The sequence below is a fragment of the Hippopotamus amphibius genome, chromosome 1, assembly GCF_030028045.1.
Source record: "Hippopotamus amphibius kiboko isolate mHipAmp2 chromosome 1, mHipAmp2.hap2, whole genome shotgun sequence".
NCBI lineage: Eukaryota > Metazoa > Chordata > Mammalia > Artiodactyla > Hippopotamidae > Hippopotamus > Hippopotamus amphibius.
In genome coordinates this window covers 195,605,039-195,631,957 of record NC_080186.1, presented here as the reverse complement: position 1 = coordinate 195,631,957, position 26,919 = coordinate 195,605,039, and the positions used below count along the sequence as shown (strand labels likewise).

The 26,919-nt window shown below is 34.7% G+C and overlaps 1 protein-coding gene across 1 annotated transcript in view; it reads right to left on the bottom strand.

Annotated features, from left to right (window-relative positions):
• Nucleotides 1-26,919, bottom strand: part of ST8SIA4 (ST8 alpha-N-acetyl-neuraminide alpha-2,8-sialyltransferase 4) — a 97,643-nt gene that overhangs the window by 59,544 nt on the left and 11,180 nt on the right. The window contains 2 exon segments of the mRNA XM_057738372.1: nt 468-761; nt 22,641-22,898. Of these exon segments, the coding sequence (XP_057594355.1) occupies nt 468-761; nt 22,641-22,898 (552 nt within the window).

The window sequence follows — 26,919 nt, the reverse complement described above, 5'->3', positions numbered from 1 at the left end:
TTCTGGGAGGAAGCATTATGGCATATTAGCCTGCCTTCTCCATCACTAGTTAGCCTCTTAACTACAGATGGGACTTAATTACTCCTTAAATACATCTAACATTTAAGCTTCCACAATACTGCCCGCTAGCCATTTAGCACTTCTGTTGGTAGCTTTTACCCCCAATTCATCAATTATACTATGAATTCTTATTACTCTTTAACACAGCAAAATATAAAAATCAGCAGTTTGTTCATGAGCAGATATAAATAAGTGCCAAGTTCAAACACTGGCTTTTTCAAGAAAGAGGATGAGCTAAAAAATACAGTATGTAAATAAAATTCAAGTTGGTAAACAGAGTAGCTATTATAAAACAATGGAAACATATATCCATTGGGAAATTACTGAGGCTCCTTCCTGTCTAGGGAAAATGTGTAGTTATGTGTACCATTGTGCCAAGGACAGACTGGTCCTTTCCAGACACTTACCCTCTGACAGCATGAATAAGTCTCAGTGATGGATAGGCAGTTCGCACTTTCAGTTTATTCTTAAGGATTAATGCATTAACCCACTCCACGTGCTTCTCTCCTCCTTTGACCATGAAAGCAGGGATCCAAAGGACACTGTCATTCAGCATGGAAAGTCTATGCACAAATTTTTCTCTGTCACTCTCATTCCGAAAGCCTCCAAATGCTCTTTGTACAACTGATGGATTCATGGTAATAAAATCTGATTTAGTTCCCACATCTGCAGCAAACTCCACCACAGGGGCTAGATTACACCTGAAGAGGAAAAAATTAATGGACAAATGAAAAGTAAATATGAAACATTCACTCCTAAAATGGTGTGCATGAAAAGAAGAATGGGGAATGAACATTTTTTTTCACCAGGTGGGAAAAAAAAAAGATAATCTGCCTGGCAAAATTACATTTTCAATAAGTCACTACACATTCAGGAATGCTGCCTTCAATAAGGATGTGCACTCCTAGCAGTGGCGCTCAAATTGTCATGACATTAATTCATCCTGTTGTCGAAGAATACTCATCGCTGTCATCTTCAAAAAACTACATGATATGTATTCCTAATAGGTGGATTTGTGATGGTAAATTCACAACAGCTCTGCCATGCAGAAGGCAGTCTAAACCACATGCTGTTCTGTGAGTAAAACACATTTGACCTGATACTCCAATCTGTACCACTGGTCAAGCTTAAGTCATTGTGACAAGTTTATAAACATAAGTAAGTGGAGATGGCTCTTCTGTACCCTGAGGTTAAAGGAAAAAGATAAGTCCTTATAATATTTTCCACAAAACATATTTGTAATTGCCTTCTACAGGCCTAAATGGAAAGGAAAAGTAAGAAAAATGGAGTTATCACATTTAATATGCCTTTTTGAGATGTTACCTAACGCAGAAAAGCCTCTACTATAGGATCAAATATCTTTCTGTTCCTTTTGAGGACATCCTCAAAATGCCCGTTTTCCCTCCTAATAAGCCATGTGCCGTTTGTGGAGCAGGGACAGAATTTGTTGCTCTGTTCTCACCACCAAAGCTCCAGGGCCTCACAAGTACCTGGGGCCTTTTTATTCTTGTAACTTGATTTGATTCCTGTATTACAAGAAAGCTTTGGAAAGCACCTTAAATTTTGTCTTGAACGAATCTCTGATGCTTCTTCGATTCTGTTACATAGACCTTTGATTTGATGTAACTTAAAAAAGTAGCTTTTTAATTTTACAATATTTTAACTTGCTAAATAAAAAAGGCACATTCTGATTAGTTAATAAGTGAAAAATTAGATTTTTAACAAACAAGTTTGCTAATTTGGAAAAAAGCATTTGAATCTATACATTCATGAAAACACTCACACACACAGATTTTCTCTTCTTTTCTTTTTCGTCATTTATATCAGCCTTTCAAGGGATGGGAAGATAAACTAATTTCCTCTTTCTGCATTTTTGCAGGTTTGACTGCATTATGAAAGTTTCTCACACTTCTCTTCCTTGTGTGTTTTGCCACATTAATTAAATTCTCAGAGAAGTTAAATTTAATTAGAAAGTAAAGTGTGTGCTCTGCTATTAAAATTATTGGCTTATATATCCTTCCTTATCTCTCTTAATTAATATGTCTTATTACTTCCTAGATCTCTGACAACATTTATCTAACACAACAAATATCTCTCATCTCACACAATTAAGCAAACTCTTTGTTATCTAGGATGAGCTACTGAGACAAAACAAAGTCAACACACATTATTTAGAAATAATCTTCTCAAGTTACATAACTTTAATTATACCCACTATATTATATGATACAGTATTTATTTGCCTCTATCCATGATCCATGCACTATTGGGGATTAGTTATTATTCACCCCCCCCCCCCCCCCAGTAAGAATATTAAGAATGGGACTGCCCTGGGAAAGAACAGCTACATTTGAACAGAAGTAAACTGAACATCTTACAGTGGAACTCACACAAGACTGAGGGTATGATGATTTTTAAAGTCCTAAAATGTGCTCCACACTAGCTTTAAAAATAGTCTAAAATTCTAACCAAGATGAGTATAAGATGAATTTGGATACTGTGAGGAAATGCATTCTGAACAACATGGGCACAGACAATTCCTCTTCCTCAGGTAAAATATAAACAACACTTCTTAACACGACAGTTAACATGCTCCTGTCAGGGGGGATGGCTTCAGACATATCTATCTGCTTTAACAATTCTTCAGCAATTCTTTTCGGAGGATTTCCACCATTGGAAAAAATATCTATACTTTATTTTCTCTATAATTGTAAAAATAATCAGAGCCATCCCAAAATAACACCCTCCTGAATTATCTTTTCAGAAAAAACATCACTTAATTACTTTATGCTTTTCATTACTTCTTCTTATGACATATTTAAAAGCCCCTCCACACCCATTTTTGCTAACACCCACTCTTTTAGGACTGACTCAGCATGTTTCTGAAACAGGACTGTCTGGCCAAGTGTCATTTAAGAGCTAATAAGATAGTCATCGGTAAAGCTGGGTACTGAAAAACAGGGACTTCCCACCTTGGAAGCAAAAGGAAACTCACAGAATAACAGTATTTCTGGAGAATAGGGTTGGATCTAGGAGAGGAACCAATATATTTGATTCAGTCAAAGAATGCTAAATGGCTGTGACGCAAACTGAAAGAGCACCAGGAGATCAGAAAGTAATTAATCCACCTGAGCTTTACTGTAAAGATTTTATGACCTAAGCACAGCCCAGCCAGGCTTTGTGAGGGATAGAAATAGAGGTACTGGAAATAGCATGACAGAGGGACACACTGTAAAATATAAACTATGCTAGCTCCACAAGCCTGCTTGTTCATTTTCCTTGGAGTGACTATGTCTAATTTTTCACTGGAAGGGAAGATCAACATCATGTCCACATGTGGCCAGCAAATTAACTTCTCTGTGGTTGAGTCGGATATTTAGTCGCATAATTAGCTGAATGTCACATAATCAGGGAAAGCATCAAGGAAGCCAAAATAACCAACCAGCTGTGTTGCACTCCAGCAATTCAGTAGACTTGTGAACTTCATAGCGTTACTAGTAGCAATACCGCTGATTGAGCAAGATTCTAAATACATTTGCAATCACACATTCTTCATCTTCCTCTTTAAAAAATTCTTCTCAGGGATTACAAAAATCAAAAGTATCCAGAATGTGCAGCAAGCATTTATAAAGCATTATTTCACGTTATTCTTAATCTCATAAAATTGAAGAGGGCCCAATTTTTAAATGATGGATATCTGTGAGCCAAAACTACTGAGAGTACAGGAGTATTTAATACATTCAAGTTTTGTTTCTTTAGTCAAATTAAATTTTTGTACTGACCAACTCTTTTGACATAAAAACATGAAAACATATACACAGAATTAGGTCTATTGGCCAAACTCCCTGTTTACTCTAAGCTGCCCAATTTTCAATTTGTTTGAGTTTATTTTCCATCACTGATTAAAAACCCTTGGGAAGGCAGCTAGCTCCATTTGTACTCTAGACCTCTGAAATTTCTTCTGTGATCTCAAACTAGATGTGATTGCCTCCTTTTATGCAGAATTGAAGGCACTTTCATGTATTTCACAGCCACAGAAAATGTTTTTAATACATTTTAATTCACTTAATTTTTAAGGAAAGATGTGCTTATTTCATGTATCATAGCTCCAGACCACTTAGTTCTCTAGCAAGACACGTGTCTTAGATCTGTCAGTATTCTCTGCATGTCCCTTAAGTTATGGCTCAACAGTCTAAGCAGCTTAGGAGGTCCCTCTTTCAATAGCTCAACAGATATGCCTTGAGAGTTCATTGTGCAAATACTACACAGTGCTCAGAACTCTTTTTCCAGCTATCGTACTATTTGTGCTAGTTTATAATGATATCATCTGGTCAAAATACGATCTTGACGATTATTACTAGTAACAGCAATAAGATAATGCTCATTCAATTAGCCACATGTTTATGTATCCCACAGTGTATGTGGCACATTTGTGCCACCTACAGAACTAGTCATCTGAGATCCGGAGGTACAACAGCATGCACTGTGATAACAAGAGGCTGTTAATTACTTCTTTACACATACAACATAGCTTAAATGAGAAAGGAACAATACAGAGTGGACTACGGCCTTATCTCTATTCTTTCTCACCATTAGTTAATGTTCAGACACGTTTCCATCACACGATTTTCCAAACACATCCTTTTTTCTGTTGTCCAGTCTTACGTGTATTCCTCTGTACTATCACTCCACCCAAAACACCACCATCGATGGAACCACATTTGTCAACTGACCATGAAATGGGAGATAATCTCTTCTCTTTTCTGCCCTCAGAGGAAGCGTATGGTTCCTATCTGTTCCCATCCTGTTTTTGAGCTTGAATAGCCAAGAGAACAAAGAATCTCTAGTACCTGGTTTTGTTTTAGGCTTTGTGGTTACCCTCTCAAAATTTCTGTGGGAAGCTGAAACATGCAACCGATGAGCTTCTGACTTTCTTGACATGAGGATAGCAGACTGAAAGCAATAATTTTTGCAATAATTTGAGGTAAGGCGTGGTATTATCTCCACTTAGAGTTGAGGAACTAGGCTAAAGTGACTAAGAAGCATGTCCAAGGACATAGTATATATAAAATAAAAGCATAAATATTTAAAAATTACTCCAGGACAGGAGTTTTAACTGACACTATTTACACAGTGATTTCTTTCAGAATCAGAGGAAATGTGTGTATGTTCATGTTGCACCTCAACCTTCCTGTAAGAGAAAGACTGTCTTAACATTTGGTCTTAAGCATACTATATATGACCACTCAGTCATGACATTCCCCAAATCCTGAGCAGTTACTAAACAAAAGGCTTTTAAATATCTAACATAAAAATAATACTTACACCTCAGATCTCTTGAGGGAAAGGATTTTCAAAAAATGCTGGTAAAGGGATTAAATATCTAATTGATGCGACTTTTTGAAATATGAAGCCTAGGATTAACAGATGATTTATATGTGGTACACTATTATGTAGTAAACAAAGTAAACAAATCTTCAAGTTGATAGAAATAAATACAAAAATGACATATATCATGAAAATAAGTGACTAAACAGGAGATTTTTTTTTCACAAGCCCACATTTGTTTACATTACTGGCAAGGATGAGAAGAAGAGTGTTACATTATTTCTAGGGAAACCACAGAATGAAAAAAAAAAAATCAAACATTCTAGAAGACAAAGATCCAACTACCAGAGAGGTATGTTAGACTACGTCATTCTCACACCTTAGTCAAAATCACAATAGTCATTGGGCAGGGTTGGAGGGGGAGGAATTGGGAGATTGGGACTGCCATATATACATTACTAATAAAAAAAATCAAATTGTACACTTTAAATATATGCAGTTTATTGTATGTCAGAAAAAAGAAAAGAAAAGAAAAAAAGAAAACCAAGACTTAACACAAAGCATAACTGCAGTTTCAGTCTGCCCCAAGAATGTAGTCTTAACCAGTCAGTCTGGAATTTCCTGGTCAGCAGTCGTGAGGTCATCCACTTGATAGAACCTTTCCATCCCTCAAAGAAAGACGAGGTAATCTGCTTTAATCTTGTCCCTGCCCCTTCCTGTCTATAAAAGCTTTACATTTTGTACAGCTCCTTGGAGTTCCTTTCTATTTGCTAGACGAGATGCTGCCTGATTCATGAATCACTGAATAAAGCCAATTTGATTTTTAAATTAAAAAAAAAAAAGTCATTGGGCAAATTTGCTACCATTGCACAGGTATTACTCAATAACTTAGTGTTTGGGAGGGAAGAGGGAAAGGTGTGCCAAGGAGTGGATATACTGTGCTTAAATCAGATAAACTTGCACGCATGTGATTGTTTTCTTTTTCACGAAAGTGAACATACATAGTAGCAAAAACTAATATTTACTTGAATTATTATAAATGTCAAGTTTCTTGAAAATGCAAATAAAATGAACATTAAGCATACCCTCTACATCCTTCCTTTGTAACTAAAAATGAAGGATCGTTTTAACTTTTCTGAAGGGTGTATGAAGAAAAAATTCTGGCAGCTGTTGAGAAATTCCCTGCTCATTGTCTCGAGTAAAAATTCATTATTAGGATAAAGACAAGGGGATGGGAAACCAAGCAAGATTCTTAGAATGTATTTTCAAGTACTCTTGTCCTAGTCAGGGAACTGGACTACTCCATTGATTAGTGGTTACTGAGCAGTTACTACTGTTTTACACAGGGAAGAACTGATTTAGCATGCAATTTATGTTCTTAAAAATTATGCTGTACATCAAAAGAAAAGAAACAGCATTTATGAAATATTATGGCTGATACTTTAATCACGCATGCCAAAAAAACAAGGCAGAAAACCTGTAACATTTTCTCTTTGCAATTCATGATGTTAATAAACCCAGTACAATGCAGTCATTACAGAGGCTATGGGAAACATACCTGAGTTTTCTAATTTTTAGTGATTACACCAGCAAATTGTCACAGTAACACTGCATTGACATTTAACTTTCTTGTTTAAGAAAACAAAAATATTTTGATTTGTCATTCTAAACTGTAAGTATATTGTTTTCTTTTCACTTTTTGAAAGTACAATCCAAGATTGAAAAATGATTTGTAACTTAGTATATATAATTTATTTGACACTTGGTCCTGGAAAGACAGTTGGTATAAAGCTCACAAGAGTTAAGTATTCTGATACTGTCAAGCATTCAGAGAAGTACTGTATCATGAGTAGATAAAAATGAATGTTTCATTTTCTAATATCACAAGGTAAGCCAAGGCAGCTTCACATTCATTACATCATATTTATTCTATGTGGATCTTTCTCACACTCTATTTAGTAGAAAGTCACATTCTGACTGGCTGAAAGGCCTTGATGTCCATAATTCTTTTATCTTCCATATCTGATTCATCACAAAGCCCTAAAAATTCATCTCAGAAAATTTCTTCTGAATATATTCTCTCTCCTCTATTACTATTGATATTTTCTCAGCTTAGGTATCATCATGTTTTCTTGAACTATCATTGGAATAATTTCCTAATTAATTATTTTTCAAACTATTAGCTAGAACAATTGGTGGATCATGAATTGATCTGAAATTTTTAAAGAATGAAAAAGAATAAAATAGATTATAAAAGAAAATGACAGGGATTTCCCTGGTCGGCACAGTGGTTAAGAATCTACCTGCCAATGCAGGGGGCATGAGTTCGATCCCTGGCCTGGGAAGACCCCACATGCATGGAGCAACTAAGCCCATAGGCCACAACTACCGAGCCTGTGCTCTAGAGTCCGTGAGCCACAACTACTGAGCCTGAGTGCCACAACTACTGAAGCCTCTGCTCCTAGAGCCTGTGCTCCGCAACGAGAGAAGCCAAGCCATCGCAAGAAGCCTGAGCACCGCAATGAAGAGTAGTCCCCACTTGCCGCAACTAGAGAAAGCCCACGCACAGCAACGAAGATTCCATGCAGCCAAAAATAAATACATACATACATACATACGTAAATGAAAATCACAGTGTTCCATGCATGTAATTTTATGGAAATTTATTTCAGATTTATTTTGTGTGTGTGTGTAGTCATAGTAGCTGAGGAAGCAATAGCAGGAGTATATAATGATATAAGCAGTCTATCTTGCTATGCGCATTTATTAAACAGTACTGAAAAACATTGCTCTAACCAGTTCTGTAACACAAGGACTCCAGCTTGATTATTCTCTTTCAAGGATGGTACCATCTTATTAATATGTACATTTGATCACAATACTATCGTAAGCAAAAACCTTCAGTGATATCAGTCCAAGGGCTTTCACAACTTGCCCCTACCCTTACTTTCCAGAATTTCCTCTCTACACGTTTGCCTGTCTTGGATCCCAATGTCAACAGACTACTCCATGTACTTTTCTGTTTGTGTGCCTTTATTTATGATGACACCTCTGCCCGAAATGACTCCCTCTCTCATCACTCTAGCCTCCAACCTCAGAAAGTCCTATTCTTTCTTAAAACTCAAAGGTTACTATCCATTGCAATGCTTCACATGATTTCTTTGGCAGAACTAATCGCTTCTGCTGCACGGTTCTAAAATATTTACTTATATCTTTATTCTACCACGTATGGAACTCGATTATATTTATTGCTTGTATAGGGTTGATACCTTTAATACAATTAGTCAAGCTCATCACAATATTGGTAATAATGATGGCGGGTTACTCTGTGTATGTGAATTGAGACCCTGTTTACAATGGTATTTGACATCTCAGTCTTCTAGGAGTGCTGCTGAGGGTCCAAACCAAGTCCTGAAAATTTGCAGGCCCCTGGGCCACAGATTAATATAACTCTGAAAAATGGGCAATTTTGCTTGACTATTTATCTGTTTAAAGGGGACAGACTCTCCTGGGCTTGTGATGATAAATGCCAAACAAAACATATCTAACACCTGGTTTGGGCCCCGAGGCTGCCAGTTTGTGAGCTCTGCAAGTAAGTCTTCTGATTCCCTGTACAACCACTTCAATTTTTATTAACGTTTGTTCTGTTAAACATGTTAAAGATGTTTCATCAGAAATTTGATATAGTGTGTGTTTTGGGAAGTGAATTAAGGAACCCAAAAGGTACTAATGTGTATGTGTTAAGCTGAAAACTGCAGTTTAACTGCAGCTGTTAAAATGCTTATCTCTCATAGGTGTGCTACCTAAAATACACAACAATTGAAAAAAAATCATCCTTTTAAGTTGGAATTATTTAAATGACAACAAGAAATACAATCCATTTCACTAACTACCTATTCTAGGTGCCTAGTGTTTTCTGTGAGCAGAGCCATCATCATTCAAAACAAATTAGGAAAGGCTACAGGAGTTCTAAAGGCCGGTAATATTTTTTCATTCTGATTTTTAGAAACACCCACAAGTCAAAATCTACCATAAAAGAGATGGTACACAGGGATGATAAATGGAAAAAAGAAACTACATTGTTCAGCGTTCTTCTAATTGGTAGGATCCCCTCACCCTTTATTTTATTAAAGTATCACAGTGTCAGTTTGTGGTTTGTATAAATGATACTTCCCAGTTCTCCCTTAACCAAGATAGTGTTCTGTTTCTTTGTCAAACACCACATAAAATATTGAGATATGCTTAGAAGTCTATTATACATTAAAATTACCCAACTCATAAATCTTCTCAGCAGATAATTAAAGAATATATCAGAAATAGCTTTGTATTAAAAGAATCAAATTAAGCATTCCAAATATTAATAGTTTTCTCAAGTTACATACAGAATATCATGCCTAGGAAAGCTGAAAAGGTAAAGTGAAGGGCAAAGCATGTGTATGTACGTTTAAAACGTAAGCAGGATTATTATTAATGATCTCAATCATCAAAGCTAAAAAGCATGAAAAGCACATCCACGTGATACTTCAGTAGGTAAAATGACGTATGCCAAGAATAAAGGCAAGAATATCCATACAAATACAACCTTCCTGGAAAGGGAATTATTTTCCTGTCCCAAATTGAGCTGCCTTAAAACTTAGTTTCACTCATTTTTATAATTAATTCCTGCTGTCTCCCTGGCAGCAATGCCTTGTTCTTAGTTCTATTATTACTGTTACTGTACTATTTTGCTATTCCTCTCTCCATCAGACTGAAAACTGAAAACTTCAAACAGAATAGACCATGTAATTTATCTTTATATCCCTAACACCTAACTGTAGTCCCTCAGAACTTGTCATCTGGTGGCTGCTTGATAACTGTTGGTTGAATGAAGAAATACTTGTTGAATTAATGCAATTATAAATTGATGGAACCACTGCTTCCATTTTTAAACTTCAAATAAGTGTTTTTTATTTTTTTAAATCGTCATATTTAGGAGCCATACATTTATGCCAAAGGTGATACCAGTACTTAAAAAATAATTATGGGATCCTAATTTTGAACTGCTTATCTAAACAATTCTTAATCACAATAGAAAAATTCCTCTCAATTCTTTATAGATCACCACATGCCAGATACTATACGTATCTAAGTTATTCAAACTTTAAAGAACAACCAAGTGTAAGTAATCATATTCTACAAATAAGGAAAAAAGTATCAGTTTACAAATCTTCAGGGCTGGGATTTAAATCCAGCTTTGTATCTAAAACACTGCAAATCCAAAATTTACTGCACAATACTGTAGGTTCAAGTGATTTTCATTGTCCAAAATACATAGTCATTTCCTCTCTTTCTCTCTCTCTCTCTCTCACACACACACACACACACACACACACACACACACAGAGTCCACCTAACACTAATAACAGAATACTGAAAACTATAGACTACAAAACTCTGTAAGTTGCATTTTTATGTGTTTGTTTAAGAAAAAAAAACACATTTCCTGCTTAATATCACTCAGGTAGGCTACAGCTGCAACATGACTCCAAATATCCTAACTCCCAGTATATCACGCTTCTCATCTATACTCCAGATCTTCAAGATAATTTTCAAAATTCAAATTGTTTTCATTTCTAATTTAAAAACAGTATTTGTGTTCACTACATGGAGAAATACACATACACACACTATTAACGTTTGGTAACATACTGACTTCTAATATTCTAGGAAAAAAAAGTTCCCAGTAATGGCATAAATCAAGTTGTGGTTACAAGAATTTTGGTGGATGCAATTGAAGTAGATATGGGAAGTGGGAAGTCTTATCTCCCAGAAAAATATCAGGGTCCCTTCTCCAAAACTGTACTAAACGATGTTGATGTAAAACAGTTTCTCTCCCTTCTGATAATGCTTGTATTCTTTGGTTCTTCTTTATATATTTTGTATATATGGTGACTTCCCAAGGCCCTGACCTCATTACACACTTACAATAATCCCAATGAATCATTAAAACTTAGTCTTGTTTCATAGAAAACAAACTTACAGTTACCAAAGTGGAAATGGGGGGAGTGATAAATTAGGAGTTTGGGATTAAAATACACACACTACTATATATAAAATAGGTAATTCACAAGGACCTACTGTATAGCACACTCAGTATCTTGTAAGAACCTATAGTGGAAGAGAATGTAAAAAAAGAATGAGTATATATATATATATATATATAATGGAATCACTTTGCTGTATACCTGAAGCTAACACAACACTGTAAATCAACTATATTTCAATCAAAATTAAAAATAAACAAAAACTTAGTCTTGCTTTTCTTTGGCTAAGAAGTCATACCGTTCCCCTGACTTTAAGTCTTAACATTGGCTTGCATACATCAGGAGGAAAGGCAATACTCCTGGACCAAAGGAAACAAAAAGCCAGATTAGAGGATACAGTATTAAGTAGAGAATGTTATTTCCACAAGTTGACTGATGAGAAGGAAATTTATTCATAGAACATGGCAACCAGAAGGAAAAAAAATTCAAACAACAATGCAAGTTGACAGGCTCTATTCCAAAGCTGTCTATTGAATCATAAGAAAATAGAGTTGTAGAGTTTTAGAGCCAGAAAGGAATTTATGAGTCCATCTAGTTCAACGGGTAGATTTGGCATATCAGGAAACTGAAGCCCAAAATGGTTTACATTACTTGTGCAAAGTCACATGGCTATATTTAGCAGCAATGCCAGCAAGAGGATCCAAGTTTCTGAACTCTCTAATGAGTGTTATTTCAACTACACTTCATGGGAAAATATACCGCTTAGCAACAGTGACCATTTAAGTGCAAATATTTACATCTTCTGTGTACCTGGGTCACAGATATAATTTTACCACCATGACTATACCAGCAATACGTTAATCCTAAGCCATCAAAAGGAAGAAAAATTTACATTTATTGAATAACTGATTTGTACTTGGATTTATTCTAGACAATTCCATACACATTATCTCATTTGCTTCTATACCCCCAAAAAGGGAAGAGAGAGATTATTTTCCTCATATTACATACAAAGAAACGGGGGCTTAGAGAAGCAAATTAATCACTTACGACTGAACATAAATTATATGGAAAAGATGGAACTTGAAACTAGATTTACCTGATTTAAAGGTGTATCACATTTGATTAAGATGTTAGCTCCCATGAGAGAAAAGGTCACGAGTCTCCTGCCTGATTATTTGTCTCTAGGATATGTGACATATTTTTGGCACACAGTAAGCACTTAATAAAAGATAGGAATTCTCACAGGATGGTCCCCAGACCATGAGTGGAGAAAATGATAAACATTATAAAGTCAGCTTGGTGTTTAGTTAATTTTTATTGTTTTATTCCCTAGCTTTATTGAAATATAATCGACATATAACATTGTGTATGTTTAAGGTGTACAACATGGTTCTTTTATACATGTATGTATTGTGAAATGACTGCCACACAGAGTTACCATTTACATAGCTACCAGTTTGTGTGTGTGTGATTTTACTTGTTGTTCAATTTGTTTTATTAGCCTAGACTTTGAAGAATGTCTGGTACCTCTTAGAAACGTCAGACATTAAACGGCCTTCCCTCTTCTATCTTTCATGCTAAGTCATCAAAATTTGAACCCCAATTAAGACCATTTCTCACTGATCTTCATGTTTCAGAATAAACACACAACCAAAAGCTTCATGCTCTGCTACAGCACTGATTGTTATTTCTAATTGAAAAAGATAAGTGTTTCCAATCTTCATTTAAAAATAAAGTATTGGACTTTTAGCATGAGAGCAAAAAGCTCTGCTGTCGCTTCCTTCTTCAACTTACCGTGTATACTCAGGAAAATCACTTAGTCTCTCTGTTCTATGGAAAACTGTGGTTTGTTAACCTAAGCCTAACTTCCTCAGAGAAACCAATGGGAACCAACTGAATTATTCAAGATTCATTTTCCATCATTCAAAAAATGTTACATTTTAAAACGTGGCATGTTCATGTTCACTATCATTTGCACATTCCACGTATCACACAATTCATATACTCCTTGATTTTCTTAAATTGCCTTCCACCATCGATCCCCACTGTCACTATCTTACTTTGCCCCTCATTATCTCCACCTTTAGACTATTTTCAGTATTCCCATCTTTGTCCCCCTGTAATTTATCACCTAAAAATCTTCCTGACATTTAAGCCTGATCATGCCATTCCTCTCCTGAGTGGCTCCACAGACTACCTGCTAAGTTAAGTTCAACCTCCTCAGCAAGATCGAATGGACTCTGTGTAATATGTCAGCCTCTCTCTCCAGCCTCACCTGCCTCCACTGACCCACATGACCTTCTCTTCCAGCATACAAAACCACTCACAGGCCGGGGAAAGCTACTCATTCCTACACCCAGGTTCCTTGATGCATCACAGATCCAGTTTGGAGTAGGTCTCGCTCTCTTTTCTATGATTATCAAGTTTTCATCATAACTTAACTCAAGTATTGCTTCTCTCAGGAAATCATCCTTGATCATCCAGCTTACGTATCCTCTCTGCCTCACTGCTGTGAGGACCTCTAATAAAGCAATCTGTGCATCATCAGGTCATTACTTTATTTCCTTTACTAGACTATAATAATCTCAAATGTAAAGACTTGCTCTCCATTGTTGTATCTTCCTGATAAATAGGTGAATAAAAGTGTGATGGAATTAATGAATAAATTATAAGAAAGATGAAAACTATGCTATATATCACCTGAAAACAATAGGTACTGAAAGGTTCCCTAGTATTTGGCTTTGGGGTACATATTTTGGGCTGGTGTCCACTTACAAATGAGTTTAATAGTAGACAAAAAAGGCTTTAAACCCTAAACCAAAGCTATATTTTGAAAATCTATGGAATGACCAACTGTCCATTTGCTAATGCTCCTTCGATATAAGGGAATGATGATCTCTACCATATTTTACATTAGTATGAATCTTACCATCAAAGTTTATCATCTTCCTCTGTCCTATAATTTGGATTTCATCACATTTGCCTCCTCTAGTACCCACCTTATTGAGTGCTCTTTTTCTTGTCTTTGATTTATTTATTATCATGGTCCTTCCATTTGCAAATATGTTCATGCTTCTATACCTCTACATTCCTCTCCTGCTTGTAACAGGAACAACAACAAAACCCCAACAAGAACAAACAAATAAAACAACAAACTGTAAGGACCTCTCCTGGACTATAGGATACCACATAAATCCTTAACATGGCGCAATGATCCTTCACCACTTAAGCCCAACAGGAACTTGCCACTTCCTGTTCCATGCTGTCCCTCATTATGAACCTAATAGTAGGGTAGTCCCAAACACTGTCTTATCCTAAGACCACTGAAAGCATTTCTCTTTGTGTTTATTGGTCCCTCTGCCTGAGACTCCTCTTTCCCATGTGTTGAATGACTAATCATCAAGATGTGTAATGATTTACTCACCCTTTCTCGCTGTGTGTTATAAAATGCATTTATACTTAACTGCTTAAGTTTGGGTAGATTCCTAGAACTGGAAATGGTAAATAAAGGAATCTACTCTTTTTAAGACTTGGGGGACATCATTAACCTGATTTTTGGAAAAGCTGTATCAATTTATATTTTTAAAAGCATTTCACAAGAGTGCCAGTATTAATAAAACTTTACACTGAATGTTAAGCATTTTAAATCTCCATGTTGGATTGATAGGTTAGAAATTGTATTTGTTTATAATACCGCATTTTTGGAAAATGGGACAGTCATTTTAAAACAATGTTTTAAAATGTAAAATAGTTTCAGTCATTGTCACTTCCATTAAAAAAAAATATCTCTTGTAGATAAAATGTTTTTATCCAAGGAGTGACATGATTGGAAGAAAAAAATTAGATCCTTACCTCACATCACAATCCATAACAAATTCTATATTTTGTTTTAAGTTAAATTTTAAAAACCATAGATAATTAGAATAAAATAGAAATTCTGATTTCTACCCAGAATATGAATTTTATGGTTAAAATCAATAGAAATAACCAAGATAATTAGTTTTTTAAAAACTATAAAATTTCATAGATTAAAAATATGAATAAAATATTAAGTAAAAATAAGGTAGAAAATGTATGTAGCAAATATCACAAGCATTGTTGCTATTTCTAAAATGTAAAGTAGTTATTTTAATCAATATGAATTAAAAAAAATATATTTCTAATGCCTGCACCAGGCTCCCTACCAGAAACTTGGTTGTTTGCAGTTAAAAGTATTTGCATTAAGGACAATCTCAGTGAAAGTGCAAGGGGAAAAAAAAAAATAGGCCATTTTTGTGAACATGTAGAAAAGCAGGCATATCTTTTTTTCTCCCAGAAAAGAGTCTATTTTGCTATAAAAGAGTTAGCATTCATAGAAGGTCAAAGAGGATGATTTAAAATTTGCCATAAATTATCCACCAGTGGAGAATCAAACACTGATTGAGTTATAAAATGTATTGTATCAGTCAAGGTAAGTCAATTCTTCCATCTTTTTCTTTTGTGAAACATCTCATCCCTTCTCTTAGGAAGCTAGATCATCATAAAGTAAAACATCTTTATCTTATTACTCTGGTTTCCTGAAGAAATATATCTCTTCACTACAATTATTTCTAATTTTATATACTCAGATTTTATAGACACTCCTGAGTAGTGTTCCCGTGTCTTCACATTTCATATTATCTAATTTGTTATTCACTGTCAACCATATACATGTTTGATAAATTTCATAAATTTGGGGCAAGTGTGACTTTCTGTTTATATAAGACAGAGAATCTGCATTTCTAGCCAATGGTCATGGCTACTAGAAAATGTGGTAATAAATTTCAATTACAACTATGACATTTAACTCACGCAATATACTTTAATATCATTTGTCATTAGTTTAGATTTACAGTTTATACATTTCTTTACCATATTTCCCATCTGATACTTAGAAAATAACTTTGAAATGATATGCCTATTGCTATTATTAATATAACTGGATGTTGGATTTAACAATGTTTAGAACCTAAGATATTTGTCCTATATTACATTTCCTGCCTTTATCTTTTTCACTTTATTTTTAAGTGAAGTATAGTTGGTTTACAATATTATATTAGTTTCAGGTGTACACATGGAATTCCAGTAATTGTCAGAAACCCAGATTGTCTGATTCTCAATATGTAGGATATTTCACTATACTACTCATCATATTTCTGTATTTTCTTTTTAATTTTAAAAGTTTAAATGACTATAAATGGCCTGATATGTGACTCCTCTTACATACTAATTTTGGAATTCAGTGTTGTATAAATTCTAACACAACAACACATGAACACAAACCAAAATTTTCTTAATTCCTACAATGAATTCTTTCATTCAATAAATAAATAGCACATACCTCAAAGTATCAAATTTGGTACTAGATCCTAAAGATACAGACTAACTAAATCAGACATGCTGGGGAGTCCCAGCTTCCCTAGAGCATACTGTTTAGGTATATTGAGAATTTCAGTACTTTAGGTATATTGAGAATTTCAGTAAGTCGCAAACCTTAATGCACATAAGAATTTTGGTACTGTAATCAAATGCACATTCTGACTTAGCAGGTCTGGTGCAAGTTTTAACATTCTGTATCTCTAACAAGCTTCCAAATTATGTAGTGTGGGTAGTTCAGAATCACAATCTGAATAGCAAGGATTTACTTATATAAATATGTATATATTGAAATAGATACTTTGTGATCTTTCATTGCTGTTTCTGTATTTTTAGGAAAAAAATAAGAACCAAGAGGAAATTATAAGAGACTTGGTCAAGCATGGAGGAACTGAGGATGCTGGTTAACAAAGTAAAAATGAGCAAAGTTGTCTAGGCTAGAGAAAGAAGGGGACAACACTGAATGGAGAAAAGGAAGGTAGAAGGAGAAAAATAAACAAAATTAAATTTGAAATTCCAACCAGACAGAACAACAAGTGTTTTGCAGCTCTTAGTTAACCATTTCTGAATCACTCAAGTCACACTCATTATTTCTAGTATCTCTGTTTAAGTACAGTGAGGAGTGGCATTTGATGGTCAAAAAATACCAGTTGCCAATTGCAACTGTTACCTAACTCTTCCCCCAGTGTTCTTCATATAACATCGAAGATGGTACACTGGGAGACCCAGTTTACTTTAGATAAGGCTGGACACGGTCCCTCTCCTATGGAAAACCAGTACTGATAGTCTGTCTGACATTTCCTACAACCCCAGGACAGCCCAGAGAAGGAAAGAATGAACTATCACTTTTCCACACCACCATGGGGTGAAGAGAAGACCAGAGAAGATGGAATGAGGATTTATTCTCCACCACCTTTCAGCATTAATATTAGGAAATATCTGTTTGGGGGTTCTCATTAGAAAACCACTATTAAGTTTACAAAGTTCTTGAGTATAGGCAATACGAATATTAGAATGTACTTTTTGTAAATACACATGGGACTCAAGTATGCAAAAAATGTGAAAAATAAATGCAGGAAAATTGAAAAGCACTTTAAATATCATCTTTTTCAAAATCCAAAGCAATTTTCAGCACTAAATAGCTGTATTCTTTAATGTAAGATATCCACTGTTACAGTAATTTTATACCTAACACAAAGTTTAAAAAAAAAAAGACCCAAGAAAGGATTCAAAGATACTTTTAAACAGATCGCATGAAGGGAACATTTTAACCCTGTTTTCTTTTACCTATAGTGATATATAAAGGATATATTATGTCTTCAAGACTCTTGAAATATTATAGCATACCTTTAGGTAAATAATTATATATGGAGTAAACTTAGGGCTGAGATTTCGTAGAGATAATTCTATCACTCTGTGCATTCTATGATAGGTAAATTGTAACACTATAGGAAGAAAGAAATAGTTCATACAATAATCTCATTTTCTAAATTAGAAAACTAAAATATAGAAAGGCATACAACTTCATCCAATATCACCTACAATGAACTCTCCTTGGACCCTTGAAGTCTATATTGATGATGGCTTTCCTCTGCAGCACTGACTCTCTCTCTTTCCAATATTTCGCATATGTCAGGCCATCCAAATACAAAATATGGAATTTAATATCAATAAGACAGTGTCTCTAATGCTTACCAGGTGAGAGAAGGTTTATAACTGACATATCAATGGCAGATTAAAATAAATTTTTGCTTATCTGGAGCTGTATAACAAGATCTTTAACATCACAAGAACCTTATCATCCTTTATGAATCTTCCCTATCAGACAGGATCACAAGTCAGGAAAAGCAAGACGTTTTCAACCTGAGTGAATAACTGACCATCCCTGTCTCTCTATCCTGGCCTCCTCTTTGCAACATGGCACTCACTGACTGAGGAACTACAGACTAGGTGCCTTGAGGGTTGCATATATAGAAAACACTAATCAAGTGGACATAATACTATTATTTGAATTATTGATTGCAGGCATTTTTAAATTAAGAAATAAAATTATTTCTCTTATGTCCAGTTTTCTGTTATTTAGGTACATATGAAACCTGGATTTTGCAAATCAGCTCCATATTTAGTTGGTAATTAGAGAATCAAAGTAAAGGCTTTAATTGATTTTCTTACCCTCATTCTTTTCCTTTAAGCATCATGTCATGATATTGATCAGGGATCCTATTCTGTGTAATATTCCACCAAATCCAGCATTTAATTTAATTGATCAACTTATGATATAAACAGCCACTGAGGGAGTATCTCTTCTAGGAAAGGAAATGCATGACAATGTGTGTGTGTGTGTCTGTGTGTCTGCATTTGTGTATAGCTACCATTACATGGGCAAACATGCAACATGACTACTTTTCACTGACTTATTTAAAAATATTGTGGGATATTAAAAATAACATTGTCCAAAACTACACTTCACAGGACAATAATGCCATGTATCTGCACCTTGCCCTCCTCCTCAATAGGACAATTGCTTAGAGCAAGAGATTCCTGTTTGCATGCAATAATGCATTTGTACATCATTAAACAAAGTAGATAGCATTTTATTTCTTTAAAGCACCTTCAGAAAAAATAAAAGTAAGGTTTAAAATCTAACTAATGTTGAATGAAGATCTGATCTAAAAATAATGCTTTGCTTTATAAAGTTAGAGGTCAACTTGAGCATAATACCAGAGTGAATCTGATCCTTGAGGGGTCACTGAACTAATAATGCCCCCTGCAAGCAGATCAGCTGTAAGTTCTTGCTCTCATAACAGGCATACTATCTAACAAGAAAAATGGTGAACAAACAAACAAACTGGGAACAACAGGCTATACATGCAAACAACCAACCAAAACTATCTATACCTATGCAGATATGCGTACACACAATTCAGCTCTGATAAGGCAGGAAATCTGAAAGATTTTTAAAGATTGTTACTAAAATTTATAACAGTTTTAACTAATTTGATACGGATGGGAAAATATTTCAAGGAATGGGGCTTTGAGTTTTAAAGCAAAAGACCTTTTTGAGGGCTTCCTAGGTGGTGCAGTGGTTAAGAATCCGCCTGCCAATGCAGGGGACATGGGTTCAATCCCTGCTCCAGGAAGATACCACATGCCAGCGCAACTGAGCCCCTGCACCACAACTATTGAGCCTGTGCTTTAGAGCCCGTGAGCCACAACTATTGAGCCCATGTGCTGCAACTACTGAAGCCCACATGCCTAGAGCCCATGCTCCGCAGCAAGAGAGGCCACAGCAATGAGGAGCCCATGCACCGCAACAAAAAGAAGCCCCCACTCACCGCAACTAAAGGAAAGCCCGCGCACAGCAAAGAAGACCCAACACAGCCAATTAAATAAAAAAAATAAAAAATAAAGACCTTTTTGATGTTCTAGAGTAGAACAGACACATGTACATTTAACAAAAGGTCACATACTCTTGGGGAAGGAAAAGATATTTGGCATACAGATGATAAGCCAGATGCCATGAGAAAGATTAGAGTTTTAGGAAGGATGGAGGTCTGGTGTAATGATATGTCACTGGAGTCCCTGTGTCCATGAGACTCAAAGGGATGAATTTCCAAACTAGATATTATTACAAAAGAAAAGATTTTTTTGCAGAGATTATTTGTTTCTAATGCAAAGTGCATTCTTGCCAAAGTTTTTCCTGGAAAATTGGAAACCCAATCCCGAGCTACACTTCCCTAGCTCATACTTTAATGTAGGATATTCCAACTTTGATTTTTGGAAACTAGTAAAAATAGGAGAAAAAGATAAAAAACAATTACAGCAATAATTTTTGTGCCTTCATTAAGATGCTTATCTTCATTTTTTTTATACTTCTTCCTAAAAGCATAACACAATTACAGATTCAGGATTGGTCACTATTGTGTTCTTGTTAAATAAGTTTTTAAAATAATTAGAGCTTAGAAAAGATAAAGAACCTCTTGAAGTTCGATTCCTAAAAACACTCTACATTTGCAAATGCTCCAACACCAGTGAGTGACCTGCAACAAACAGATAAATTCTGAAGATCTATTGCATAGCCTAGTGATTACAGTCAACAATACTGTATTATCAAATTTAAAGTTGCTAAAATACTAGATCTTAATTGTCCTTGCTACAAAAAAAAAAAAAAAAAAAAGGAAGAGATATTTATTGTGATCTGATTGAAGTGTTAGCTGGCACTATAATCTTAATTTCAGACTCAGAGGTGAGGCTGAACCTAGTGGGTTATGCAGATCCCAATGCGAAAGCTTAAAGGGGTGTAAAAACATGGAATCAGTCACATTTGGATCCTGTATCCCTCCAGGATTAATCAACTTCACAAATTCTCTTCTTTACCTTGCAACAATTTCTACTGTGCTCTAACATCTTTTCTTCTTCATTTTATCTGCCCTCTGATTCCAATCTCTTGAGGAATTCCAGAAGCCTTACTTTTCCTTCACAGCCATGCTTCACAAAGACTTCAGTGTTTAAAGCTCATTACCTCCACTTCCACTGTCATTCCCTCAACAAATATTTCTGTCTCCTCTTTGGACACAATTTTTTTTTTGTATATCTATATGTTGACAGGGTTTTTCTCTCAGTTCAATCACTTTAAAGGTTCAGGTTTTTAAAGGCTCAACTGAGGTCAAATCAGTCTCTGACTCTGCATGCAACTGAGAGAAGTAAGCCAGTAAGGCAACATGTTTGTAGTTACATTCATTGTTATGAGGTGTATTCCCTGAGACTGCTCTCTTACGATCTTTCATGGCCATTATTCTTTTATAAAAAACTTGCCTATCTATGATTAATACTTATCTAATTATATTTATTTTTAATACTATAATTCAAAAAGATTTTTTTTCAAGACCTATACTTCCACAGGCTGGATTCCAGCATAGCTTCAAAACGTCAAGTTATTTGTCAGCATAGCACATCAGCACACTTTCCTATCTATCTTTATATTGCAGTATTTCATATTTCAATATACATTTCATTTATTCAGCAAATATTTCTGAAGAACTAGAAAAAGTCAAAAAATCTATTTAGATATATCAATTGAGAACTTAAAAATGCTAATTAATATCTATGTTGTCATTACAATCTTTAGTCTACTGTTGTCTTTCTTTCAGTTAATCAAAAGCTAACTGAACACACGACTTTATCAAATATCTGCTGACCATCAATGAAAAACAAATTGCTATGTTTAAGTCCGTGAGAAAAGTAAAAAACTAAAATGTACTAACATATGCAAATATCACGTATAAAGAGTGATGAAAGCAATTTGGCCCAAGGTATCAAATAGCAACTTGTTAAATTAGAATATGCTAAACAATTGTTATTAAAAAAGTAAAATTAACTTATATCTGTAATACTATTGCATAGCAGTGTTCATAATTTTATGAATAAATAAAATAATATGCTTTGTTGAACATAAATAGCATTAGGAATGGAATTAAGTGAATTAATTCATTCACTAATAGAATTAAATAATTATTTCTATCACTGAATAAATAGTTTTTCTGTGTGTTTTATTTAATAAAATTGTCATTTCACAAAAAAAAAAAACAGTGTTGTGAATCTTATTGCTCCGAGATCATCTTTTCTTTCAATGATACGATAATTCTATTTTACATTCCAGGGTAAGTGTAAAGTTGGATACTACACAGATAAAGATATCACAGATAAATATTTGTTTGAGCTTTCAATAATTCTTAATATTAATATTAGATTTAAACATTTCTGCCAGTGGTCTAGTCCTAAGTGAAAGGTTTTCGAAGAAATTACAATCTTTATGAACAGAAGAAAGCTCACCTTATTACAAAATTGTGACTGTCAATCTCTTTTCCACATTCACTGTCTAACAGAATGCCAGAATTTCCAACAACTGCACAGGTCTTAAATCTTCGATTTTTCATTGGTGAAACTTCAGGTAGGAGGCTGTGCAGATCCTGAGAAATATTTAGTGTCCGGCGTCTGTCCAGCACATAATGTATGACATCACCAGGCTTAAAACTGCTCTTGACCACTGAGACATCTCGTTCTGCATCTAGGAAACGAAGAATGTTCTTCCTATATTTGAGACACAAGCCAAGTTTTCCATTAATGACAACATAGCCAAGGACTGGTAATATCATTTACAAAGTAACGTATGATGAGATATAAATTGGTAAATCACTAATCTTTAATTTTCAGGTGGTAATTAAACCAACCAATTAAGTAGATTCTATTGGAAATAAAATATATTTTTAAAAAGTCATTTGCACATAGCTTTTCAATGATTTTGTAAATTGATATATAGTATACACACTTATTTGTGGAGTTAAAAATGCCCGCTATCAAAATTTATAGAAAAAAATAGTTTATTAAATAAAATACTATTGCCATGACTTGACTTTCCTTAGCTACGTAGTATTCTGCCAGCCTTAACTAATTACCTATAATCATCTATTTTGTCCAATGTTGTCTGTACAGGTGAATAGAAAAAACATGAAATTGTTTGGAATTATACTTTAACTCTATTAAAAGGATTGCATTTTCCAATAAAATTATTAACATTTATCCGAATCATGTGTGTATTATAATTATTTGAAGTAAAGTTAAAACTACAGCACTATATATGTATGAAATATGAAATATGAAAGTTTTCTTCCAAGCTCAATAGCATCTGATGAAACTGTGGTCTATAATAACTTGGGAGTCATATCCTGTATGTAATAAACTTGCTGCTCTTGGATAATTGGTTAAAAGGTGCTAGTATGTTGCTTTATGTTGGTTACCCCTTTTAGCAAGGAACTAAAAGAGGTAGTCAGACATGAAATAACAAAGTTGCAGACCAAGACAGAAGAGAATATCTCTGGCAAGGCCTGTAATCTAAACTGTGTGAGAGTCCAGTAACTGGGACCTCCCAAATGTCTCCAATAAACCAATTAGCAAGAGATACAACTATAAATCAGAGCCAGCCATCAGCAAGAAGGATACTGTCTTCTCCCCTAAGTCTATAAATTCAAATAACTTAAGAGTAGCTGCCAATAAATTGAGGAAAAGGAGGGTTAAGCCAGAATAATTAGGGGAGAATCTGAAGGCTAAAGAACTGTGTTCAGAAGGAATTTTTGGGTGGGTTTATTCATACCAGGAACTAACTACAAAGAAATAGCTAAGGAGTTTAGTAAGTTTTTGAGGGAATTATACTGACAAAGAAAACCATGAATCTGGCTTATAAAAGTCTGGGATTGCTTATCCTCAAGCTCCCAAACATATACCACCTAGAAGCTATCTAAGAAAGCAGTCTTCTGGGTTGGAAGTTGGATATTATTTACTGAAGTGCTCTTAACTGCAAGCTTGAATTTTCAGAATGCTCAAAACAATGTCATTATTGTAACATTCATGATATGATAGACGTATTTTCCTCTAATGCTATTATTGATTAAACTTCATCACTATTTATAAATTTTATTATTGAGCACAAAATATGATCTCTTCCTATCACTCCGTCAAAAGGGCAATTCCCCCAATCATATTTATAAGCCAGAAGCACGACTAGCAAGGAGGGATATAAAATAACTAACTCATAGCTTTCCTTTTGTTTTCTTTATTTTGGTTTGCTTTAAATAGTTTCCACTTTAACGTGTGAGCCAATTAGGAAACCAAATGATCGAATACTTTATTAGGCCGGATTATATACACAAGGAATATGTCCATCAACTCTCCAAAAAAAGAACATATTTTGAATTTTTTTCTCACATATATGGAACATCAGGTTTGCAAGGAGTAAAATGTGTACAGGAAAATCTATGTAAATGCCCTACAAATGAAATTTTAAAATTAATAGAAATTAGCAGGCATCATAATAGTCATCTTAACAAAGTACAGATTACATAAGAAGAGAATTGCTGCAGAGCATAGAGCATATGCACTGCAGAAAACAGGTCTTCCATTATGTGAAGCACATATGATTCCTCACAAAAGTTCACAACTAGTACCAAGAGCAGCAATCAACTTTTGCACATATTAACTACCAGTTACTTGTTTGATAAAAAAACCAAGTAATGCCTGACACCTGTATGTGTTTTTTTTTCATTTCCTGTGAAAATGACAAGTTTGACTCTAAAATGAAGACTGCACGGATGTGGTCAGATCGCCACACTAGATGGTGTTAGCATTTCCTTTGAACATAATTTAAAGGGGTTACTGTAGATATCTGAAGATGTAACTCACAAGTAGTGGCATGTTTGCAAGCATGAAGTGAATAGATTAGAGGTCCAGATTTGAAAGAAGACTCTTTAGCTTGGAAATTTAAAAGGGAAACCCCCCTTACTCATAAAGTTAACACTTAAACGCTTGTCAACTGACAGTAAGAGGGACTTTCCAATCACAGTACCTTTGCTGTGTTATAGAAAGTTAGCAGCAAAAACATTTTCAAACATAAGTCCTCTAAATCTCTGTGTATGAGAGAACACCTTGAATTTATTCATTTCAGGGAAAATTGATATTAAAAAGCGGACTATAAGAGTTTAGGAAGAAAATAATGCTTAATGTGATAATTATTAACTACAGATGATACTATTGCATGTATTTAAGGTTCAAAGGTACTTTATTTTTTAAATGGAAGCAGTAAAAATAGTAAAAGTTTCCAAGACAGGATACAAAATACCAATTCACAGAGACTAATCAAAATATAAAAATGTAAATTTCTACATTTTCACAAATTTCTACAAAACAGAACAATTGTTAGTGTTGGATTTGCTTTTTTAAACTGAAAAGGACGGGGGTGGGGGGGGCACCCTGAAAGTCTCTAGTTTCTTCTTTCTCCTACATTGAACCAAACGTTTTGTTTTTACTTTAGGATGTAAATCTATGCCTGGAAAATTATCTGAGATAAGGTTCCTGGTGTAGGATGCAAGAAAGACTGAAAATAATTACTATGAGTGAACATATTGATAAAATGCTTAATATTTTCTGGAAATAGTATAGTCAGTTTTTCTCTCCCTAGTAGGCTGTAGGTATTTTTTAGATTATAGATTTAATGGACTATAAAAGTTCTATGGATCTTCTAAGTCTAATTGTTGTTCAGCCTGTAAATCTATCTAAAAAAAAAAAAACAGAAAGAAGAAAACTAGTGCTTAAATATAATTAACTAAATGTCATTGGAAGCCTGAAAAACTCTTGTACGTATGCTGAACTGAAACAACACTTAAGTATTACCAAGGAAAGCATATATGCTTTGCTCAAAAGATAATTGATTCTAATGAAAACAGCAGATTAAACAAAATTACTTCAGAATGTGAGAGAAAACTCTAACTTCTGGGCTCTAAGGAAGCATCAGTCAACAAAAGCTAATGATCATATAAGTTTTCATAATATGTGGTCAAGTTATTACCAGATTTTTAAAGCAGGGAATTGTGTTTTCTGTGTGTGACTTAAAAGAACAACAACAACAAGGACTTCCCTGGTGGTGCAGTGGTTAAGAATCCGCCTGCTAATGCAGGGGACATGGGTTCCATCCCTGGTCCTGGAAGATCCGATATCCCACCAAGTAACTAAACCCATGTGCCACAACTATTGAAGCCTGAGTGCCTAGAGCCTGTGCTCCACAGCAAGAGAAGCCACTGCAATGAGGAGCCTGCACACCACAACAAAGAGTAGCCCCCACTCGCTGCAGCTAGACAAAGCCCACGGGCAGCAACGAAGACCCAACGCAGCCAATAAAAATAAATAAATAAATAAATCTATATAATAAAGAACAACAACAACAACAAAAGATTCCTTAACTGTCATTCTGTAAGCATAATGTAATTTTTGAAAGCCTTTTCGAAAAGCAAACACCTACGTTCAGCAACTGTTTTAACGATAAAGATAACTGATAGAACCAGGAAACATGCTTCACTTTTGGTAAGACTAAAAAGTTAGTCATAAAGATTACTTTTTGTTAGGCAATGTTGGCTTAAATTGAAAGGCTGGTTTAGGCTGAAACTGACAGGAATAGATTCTACACAGCAACTTTTTTCAACTGCATTTTCAAGTAGAACTTCCCTTTCAACATCACCCACCACTTGAAACAGCAGCTGCAGAGTCCTGGAGTATTAATTTACTA